Source organism: Nansenia antarctica (genome assembly GCF_963989245.1).
Source record: "Nansenia antarctica genome assembly, chromosome: 14".
NCBI lineage: Eukaryota > Metazoa > Chordata > Actinopteri > Argentiniformes > Microstomatidae > Nansenia > Nansenia antarctica.
Window position 1 is genome coordinate 10,455,413 of NC_137684.1, and position 9,175 is coordinate 10,464,587.

At 44.2% G+C, this 9,175-nt stretch overlaps 2 protein-coding genes across 2 annotated transcripts in view; both read left to right on the plus strand.

Moving 5' to 3' along the window:
* LOC308170538 (proline-rich protein 5-like) overlaps positions 1-1,627 on the plus strand; it is a gene marked incomplete at both ends in the record, with an annotated part of 9,070 nt that extends 7,443 nt beyond the window's left edge. The window contains 2 exons of the mRNA XM_080545334.1: positions 42-162; positions 1,269-1,627. Coding sequence (XP_080401460.1) covers positions 42-162; positions 1,269-1,627 — 480 coding nt within the window. The remainder of the gene's footprint in view (positions 1-41; positions 163-1,268) is intronic.
* A 4,439-nt stretch (positions 1,628-6,066) lies between these two features.
* ppib (peptidylprolyl isomerase B (cyclophilin B)) lies at positions 6,067-9,174 on the plus strand. The gene is made up of 5 exons (XM_080544943.1): positions 6,067-6,237; positions 6,970-7,083; positions 7,397-7,490; positions 7,971-8,155; positions 8,758-9,174. Exons 1-5 carry the CDS (start codon positions 6,103-6,105, stop codon positions 8,878-8,880), a joined length of 651 nt encoding a protein of 216 aa, XP_080401069.1. The 5' UTR covers positions 6,067-6,102; the 3' UTR covers positions 8,881-9,174.
* The last annotated feature ends 1 nt before the right edge of the window (position 9,175 follows it).

The window sequence follows — 9,175 nt, forward strand, 5'->3', positions numbered from 1 at the left end:
GTTCATGCCTACTCTCTGTCTCTGCCTGTCTGTGTCCTCAGGGTACCCATGAGCCCAACATATCCAGTCCAGGGTACTATAAGCTCGAGAGGCTGGTGGAGATCGTCATCTCACCGTACCTGGCCAACGTCCTTCACGTTAGCAACAGCAACTGCTTCCTAGGTGAGTTATTCTCTTCATGAATCAAACGGTTTTGAGTTTTGGTTTGTTTCCTTTGTAACTGAAAAAGGTATGCATGTAAGCGTCAGCAAAATGGCATATTATATAAGCAGTACTTAGAAAAACATGTTCAATGGAGTCTCCGTTGAATGTGCTTGTTAGTCTAGTAGCAGGCTTAAATCTGTATCTGGAAAAATCACACTTAAATGTTTTAATGAAGGGTGGCAACATGTATGATGAATTGATCATAATTCAATGATAAGATACCATTTTGTTCAACTGTGAACAGAACACCAACAGTAGCGTGAGTTATTGTTATTCAGGGTCTAGAACCCTATTGTTATTGACGGTGGTGGAACAAGTTGAATAAGTTGTCATGAATGACCTTAGGGTTAGCTTTCGTTAATGACATTTCGGATCATCATGAGCACACAAAAGAAAAGAAATGCACAGCGATCTGAGCAGATTGGTAATAAGAGGAGAATGTGTGATCCCCTGCTGGCCCCCAGACCCCATGAGGGGTAAGACTAAAGCCCTAACTAGGCTCCCTGGTTCACGGAACGACAAATCCACCGCATCAAACACGACAACACCAAAGCCTACTGTACAAACTTTAACAGCTTTATTCATTATTCTCGTTATATTTTATGATTGAGCATTGCAGCTATTTGAGCATGCCAATGAAAATGCATTTTAACGAGCGCTATGCAGATACTAGATACTGTATCTATGACCTGTTGTGCTCAAGGAATAAAGAGATAATTAAAAAAGTAATTTTTAGCATTATTGCTTTGGTTATGATGGAGTATTTAAAGGTTATTCTTTTCAGTGTGGCAGTCCCACTCTCATAGTTTTCAGTTTGTTATTGGACAGAGACAAAGACAGAGACAGAGACAAAGACAGAGACAGAGACAGAGACAGAGACAGAGACAGGAAGGAAAGAGGAGAGGCTATGCCAGCAGGGCATGGGCCGGATTTGAACCACTGTCACCACCGCCGCAGTGCTAGGCCACTGGACCACCCCAGCCCACTATGACGGAGTATTTAGGTATATAGGAGTCATAACCTTAATCATAATCAGTGTATTGAATCTTTCTTTTAAATGACAGCCCATTCCAGGTTGATGGGAGGTAACCACCTGCGTCAACCAGAGATCACCGTCACCCACCACGCCTCCGACTCCTCCTCGCTGGCGCCCCTAGTGGAGCAGGAAGGCGAGGCCTACCTCGAGAAGGCGGGCGGTGTGCGGCGCCACACGGTGGCCAACGCCCACTCGGACATCCGGCTGCTCTCCGTGTCAGGCAGGATGCACCATGGGATGGAGGAGGACAGCGGGGGTGGGGGCGGCTGCGGCGGGGACCCCAGGCCTTTCTACAGCCAACCAGACATTCTGGAGTCCCCGCTGAGCATGGTAGGAGCCCTCAGGCAGCAGAGCTCAGGTGAGATAAGCTGCCCTCCACCCAGCTAGCTTAGACTCTGCTGGAGACACCTTATTGGTACCGAGAGGCTCTTAAGGGGGGGGGGGGGCGAAGACTATCTCTGAATGACGGGGCAGGAGGAGGAGAAGCGGAGAGGGCCTCGGCAGCCGCGGCCTGACTTCCCCAGGGCTGAGGCCCAAACCCTGGAGCCTCTTCTCTATCGCTCTGCTCCGGTCCCCCGTTTGCCAACGCACGCCAGTCCCATTTCACAGGATCTAACCTGGAGGCAGGACGGTGGGTGGGAACTGAACTACGGCAGGTGTTGTTGACTAGGTCGTCCTATCAAAGCTTTCCGTAAGGGCACATGAGAAGCTGATGAAGGTCGAGACCCGAGCCTCGCGTCAAGACACTAACTCGTTCTCTGGGAAGTGAAGTGCCGCGGCTGCCGCCACTGCGAAATGTGTCTGTTCCATAGGAACTCACAAAACAAACAAACCCTTTTTTCATTAGGAAGCAGGGGAGTCACATAACAGACATTTAAACTCCTTTAAAACCTTGAGATGCAACAGATAAGGGAGTCGGGTGCGCACGTTCTCCCTTTCAGAACGGTTTTATGGGCATATGACAATCGTCACAGCTTGGTTTGGGTAACAAGCTTGATCATGTGGAGTGGATGCTATTAAACTCCGTCAAAACAGTTCATACTGGTTTTTTTCTCCCAATGAATTTGTTTGTTTTCATGAGAACGATCCTTTTACTAATAAAAGTTGTGTCTACATGAGTGCATGAATTTATCATTCTACAAAGTATACCGTTAGGGTTAGGGTCAAACAGACATTATATGGTTAATATTACTAATCATAATAATAATCATATCTAGTATTTGATGCATTGAATACTCTGGCCAAAGTGCTAATTTTCCCCTGTTTAAGTCAAGGTCACTATGCACAGTTTATTTAAGTTGTTTGTATCCTAACTGTGATTAGGCCGCTTATCTCAGTATATGGGGGTGTGGTTTGACATTGTCATTGATACAATGTTGCATATCTGCAGAGCCGTGAGAGGCTACAGTGATACCTGTTACCTGTTCCCCACCTTTCCCTTGAAGGCCCCCTCCCGTCTAAATCCTAATTTTCCTGTGTTTTGTTTTTTGCATAATGGGATATTGAATAAACTGTGAAAATGTGTAAAATATTTTAAATAAATCATAAAATGACAAATAAAATAAGTTTTACAAAGCTTACATTTTGAAAAACCTGCTTCCTTTTACAGCCTGTTTCATAGAGGTGGCTCTCCTTTTTTAACGTCATACCAATGATTGTTTTAATAGACCAATCACCGTTAGTCCATAGTGTTATCTTAAATTCCATGGATCAAATCGGATAGTAATTTTATCATAGGGCTCATCTATTTATTTTCTTATTAAGAAGTTCTGATAGTGTGGTACTTTTAGAATATAGCATTTTCTGAAGAAAACAATTATAATGCTCAATTAGTTTAAAGCAGGGACCAAAGTCAATTGTATCCTGGGTTACTCCTATGTATTCAATCTTAATCAGTAAACTACCCTCCTTTAATCTGCAACCACGCACCACGCCCAATCCTATTTAAATACCTTACCAGGACACCGGATCACTGATGACCCCGTTACCTGGAGCCCAGGGTTCGGGACGGTTGAATTCATGAACCTGACTGGAAACTCTACTACGCATGAACCGGCCTAATGGCTGACTTCCTAGTTCCTACGTAAACATTTTCCAAATCATTGTAAATTCAGTGAATTTATTGAATCCAACAAGTGCCATTGATCTCAACTCTGCTAGAATTTGGTTTTCCATTAGACTCTGGCTGCTCTTCATTTGGTTTTCACTCCAGATAGGCCAAGAACACGACAGATGCTGTGTGACTAGACTGCCACCGACCTTTGATCTGTTCTAGGGTTGCGTGGAGAAGTTAAGGAGCTTTGGCAGCTCAACTCTCACCGCTGATCCTCCTCTGAGAACGCCTGTAGCCTCAAGCCCTCTACGTAACCCCAGGAATGCCTGCCATGCTCTAATGTGCTTTTCGGGAATAGGTCGGTAGGCCTTAATATGGACGAGTCCAGGCCAAGACATTTGAATAGCCTGCAGCTTGATTTGTAGATTTCAAATGTTGTTGACATGTGAAAATTGTGCAGGGGTGTGTAAGACTTTCTTGCTTTCTCTTTCTTTTATTGCAATATATGTGTGGTGTCAGACCTGAGTTAAATATAATGTCAAAAAGAAAAACAAGACTCACAGAGTGTTGGTACTTTCTCGTTCCCCCAAGGAATTGAGAGAAGTTTTCACACAACCGAGATGGACAGTTGAGAACAGGGTTCATTCTGTGCTTTGTCGTGTGTGTGTGATATGTGCTTTGGAGCAGGAGAAATGTAGACGAACCCTCTGCAGGAAAATCTTTGCCATGCTGTGCAGAAAAAGTTCACACTTTAGGTTCTGTTTATCTGGTCACTGTCACTAACTGTTAGCATTTGAATCTTAGGATGTTTTCACATATTATTGTCTTCTTTAAAAACTCCTAGTCCACTTGTCATTGGAACCCCTTTGTCCTGTCCTGTCATGGCTCTCATGGTCCTCTAGGCTTGCAGTACATGTCACATGCTCAACCAATGTGCAACTACCCTAGGTGCAAAGCAGTTCATTGCTCTGTTCAAATGAAAGATGGCACTGTGAAGGCTGCTGAAATGGACCAGTAAGAGAACTGAATCCTCATTGAAACAGAAGGGCAGCTTGAATACAAAAATAACTGAATTCTTGTCTTCTTTTTCTTTCACCTCTGTGCTGCAGGGAGGAAAGTAGAAAACATTGTACACTACTAGCCTACAATATGAGGACAACTCAGGGTAAAATGACACACTATTTCACTTTAACATGAAAACAAGCTGAACCATCCCTTTAAGTTAGAAAAATACACAAGCATTAAACATTCAGCCTCATATTTTTTATCTCCAGCACAATTCCAGTGTCTATATATGTGAAAATTATGATTTTCGACGTTCTGAAGTTAAAAATATCCTAAGAAAACGAGTTTTCAGCCAGGGGTTGTGAATATGAATATACGTTTGGAAATTGTGAAGTGCCCCTTTAAAACAAAGAGAGTGAATATTTATAGTTGGAACAGAAATAAGGTTGAACATCTGTGGAGATACTTCAAGATTAAAATAATCATCCCCAACAACCCAATTCCCACATGATAAAAAAAATGACAGATAATAATTTGACAGGTGTAGATAATTAAAAAATACCTTGTGAACAGATCTTCCTGACCACCTCCGTTAGTAATCGGGGACACGTGGTGTTTGGATATCTGCTATGTGCGGACGCAATTCCTTATTTGCTGTTGGAAGCTATTTCTGACTTCAACCTTCAATCTGAGTCTCTCAGCATCCCATAAAAGGTCAATACTGCCATCTGTTGGACACATTTTCAACTGCAATGTTTTTTCTATGAAAGCACTGAAAGCACTGGTGAGCCCAGCAGGCCACTTCTACTGTGGATGACAGAAGTCTGCTCACCACCACAAAGAAAGAAAAACAGAGCAACTGTCCCACGGATCTGGAACACCCTCCGTGAGGTAGACGTGGACGTGTCAGAGTCAGAGACCACCATCCACAGAACACGTCATCAACCGAACTAGCCTGTAAGTTACCCTCAAAAAGGGTGATTACAGGTACAGTTACAGGTTACAGTTTGCTAAAATGTCCCCAAAAAAATCATTAATCTGCATCTTGTGCTGCCCCTCTTGGCCAGGTCCTTCTTGGGAAAAGAGATTCCTTATCTCAATGAGGTCACCTGGTTAAATAAAGGTTTAATCAAAAATAAAATAAAAAATTAAATTAAAAGCATGCAAAGGTCTGAGGTCTTGTGGATAGATAAGACGAATATGATCATATACCAGAGAGACTGCGAGAGGAATGTTTGGAGAGAAAAAAAGAATCGGCCAAAGATTTACAGCATTCCATCTCATCCACTCCACTGCCACTGTGCAGATCTGAAAGTGTGTGTCGGTAAACATGACGGTAGTAGCTCCACCTTCCCATTAGGATAAGCTGGGTCGAATTTGCACCATCATGCTTCCACCTATCCAACCCTCTCAGATCTACAGAAGTGCCTAGGGGTAGTCCTTCTCGAGTAGGGGGCATAAATCATTTTTTTAGACAGGAAATCTCCTCCCTGACATCTTCCATCTCTATGCTGCAGCTCATTCCCTGATCCCTCAATTCTTTGTGCGCATTACGCGTTTCACTTTGTGATTGGGCCACACGCTGGCTCATTAAAGTATTAGCCAATCACAGTGCGATGCGTCTTTTTTCGGTCAACGAAAACCACGCCCCCCCGTCCATTGAGTTCAATGCGTTTATATCCAGGAGGGGCGGGGCCTGAAACTTGCGGCAGCCCGCTGTCTCCACCCCGGAAAGCGTTTTTTTTTTTCCTTTCGTTGGCACATCTAGCTTTAAGGCCGCCACGGCTACACTTTTCTCTCGTTCATGGTTCGGATCTGCGAGAGAAGGATGAAGTTTTTAGTAGCAGCAACCGTCATCGTGGGCTCGGTGATATTCCTGCTCTTCCCGAGTGGGTCAGACGCGAACGACAAACCCAAGGGCCCTAAAGTCACGGCCAAGGTAAGAGACAGTCGCTAGCTATAAGTGTAGCTTCCAAGAAAAACCCTAGTCCATATTCAATTCAAAGCGATCGCTCGCTAACTAGCTGTGTGTGCAGACTTTTGCAGTGGTGGACAAACAAATGTCGTGCTTTTTCCAATCGGCAACGTCACCTAATACAAAGCGATGTGATCAAACCCAATACGTGGCGAGACATTTAACATTGGTGATTCAGTGTCGGAAGCTCGGTTCATTTGCCGATGAGATCAATGTGTGTCCACGGCCTCCTAATCATGATTATTGCACCACGGAACTGCAGGCGAGGCCTTTTATCTGCCCGGGACGCGTATGAGGCGTGTTCAGTTGTCCCCGAAGATATGTCATAGGCTGATTATGCAAACAATGTCTGAATGCGTGAGGATTTGTTGAGATCAATTCGGCAGATATTTGTTTGCGTTGATTGACCTGTCCGGAGAAGCGCCGGTTGCCATCAAGGCCCATCATTATTAATTGGCACATCGTGTAATCTGGCCACGTCTACTTTTGTTGGGCTACTTTCTCTGCGGCCAAACGTCGCAGCTTTACCTGTTATGCAGCTCTTAACCTGGCTGTTACCATTTGCCTGTGTGTGCTACATTGTATATAAACGTATTAACTGATTACACTGAATGTTCATTATAGGCCTAATGCTTTTGATCTGTTCTGTTCCTGCCCTAACTTTTAATTAAACGTTTAATTGACTTTTCCTCCCAGGTGTTTTTCGACATCAGAATAGGAGATGAAGATGTTGGCCGAATCGTCATTGGATTGTTTGGAAAAACTGTTCCAAAGACGGTGGAAAACTTCGTGACTTTGGCAACTGGAGATGTGAGACTTTTTTTCAGTGAAATTGTTGTCAGTGATTTAAATCAATTGATTTAGCATATTTTAGCAAATGTTCCATGCCCTCAAAATAGCATATTTTTTGCAACAGTATTCAGCTTTAATCGCATTTGAAAACATTTACAAATTACTTAAAGTGACACTGTCTACAGCTACATTTTTGTGAGAATGTTCTTGATTTCCAAGATGCAATGCTCATGACTGCATGCACAGACCTAGATGAAATAAGATATACCATGCCATGTGTTTGGCTATAGATAGACTTATGTATTTATTTATTCATCACTCGATTCTGCAGAAAGGATTCGGTTTCAAGAGCAGCAAATTCCATCGAGTTATCAAGGACTTCATGATCCAGGGTGGAGACTTCACCAGGGGAGATGGCACTGGCGGTAATATGAACATTTCACTCAATACTTATGTCTGTTTAATGAAAATGCTAGTACATTTAAGTTTGGTGTAATTGAATGTCTCTACTCTGCATAGCTCCCTGCCTGAAATTAAATATGATATACAAACTAACATAAGCAGGAAACCCATGCGATCAAACTATATCTCAAACATGCTAGCAGGTAAACACAGAGCGACCAAGCAGGTAGCGACTGGGGTGGCGGGTGTGAAAACACTGTTGCATACTCCGCTCTAAGTCTCGTCCCTGAGACACATGCTGTTTTGCGTATGTGTAAATCAGCTGTCCATCAACTGACAGTTGTGCTGTTGGACACCTTACCACACTTACATAAACGTCATTAATTTGAATGCATCATTAAATGTGAGGAACAACAGGCATGATCTAGCTATGCTTCTCTATGTTGGCATGGATGGGTGGCGGTCGAATATCAATGTTGTCCATTGCTCTTGTCCTCCTGAAGGTAAGAGCATATACGGAGACCGTTTCCCAGACGAGAACTTCAAGCTGAAGCACTACGGGCCTGGCTGGCTGAGCATGGCCAACGCAGGCAAGGACACCAACGGCTCCCAGTTCTTCATCACCACCATCCAGACCCCCTGGTTGGACGGCAAGCACGTGGTCTTCGGCAAAATCCTGGAGGGCATGGTGAGGCGCGCGCACACATTAATGAATTACCTGCACAGTCTGAGATAATTATCTAAAAGCAAGCAGTGGGGGGCATGGTCTATGCCAGGCGGTAGTCATGGTTACTTAACCGAGATACCAGTGTGTACGCTGATGAGATGCAGTGAGTTTTTCGGCGGCTGGGGCCTACCAGGGGGGGATTTGGGGGCCGCTGCTGTGCGCTGGTAGGCAAACTGGTAGTAGTCGCTCTGAGTAGAGGGCTGCAAGGGAATTTTCCTGGATGCACAGTGTACAGGTGTTTTTACCTTTGCCTGCTTGCGGCTCTGTCATCATGTGAAGCGCCTTGAGTCACGTCTTGTGAGAAATGCGCAATACAAATAAAACTTGATTTGATACCATGTCAGTATTCATTCTAATCAGAAGTTTGTTAGTTTTACCAGAGGCTGTAAGCATAAGTGTTTTGTCTGAGGTTTGAGCAAACCATTCCAACTGCATTGAAAGATCTGACTGTCACTTGTGTTACCTGACGTGAGTAAGTTGTTCAGTCTCTCCTGCAGGGGGCACTGTTTGCGTACTTCTACGCCTCATTGTTGCTCTTCTTTTTTTTCTCCGACCTTTCTTAGGACGTGGTGAAGAAGGTTGAGGCCACAAAGACAGACGACCGGGACAGGCCTCTGAAAGACGTCGTCATTCATGATTCTGGCACAATCGAAGTGGAGAAGCCATATGCAATTGCCAAGGAGTAACACAGTCAACTAAGTTCAATGTGGAAACAGGACTGTGGGGGGAGGCGACCGAGCAGACCCTTGTATTTTTGAGTTTGTTTACCACTAGCCCTGTCGTCCTGTAGTGGGGCCGTCGGCTCAGGGCGGTCCAGTGGCAGAAGCTGCCTTTTTCGGCACTTATGAAGGCCAGACCAAAACATCAACATGGCACACTTTTGGGTCCATTTCAAAACAGGCATTCCAAGATGGATGTTGTGCAGCTGTTAACTGCTTATTTTGTAAAGAATCTTAAAATAAAGGATCCATGTTTTGTTAT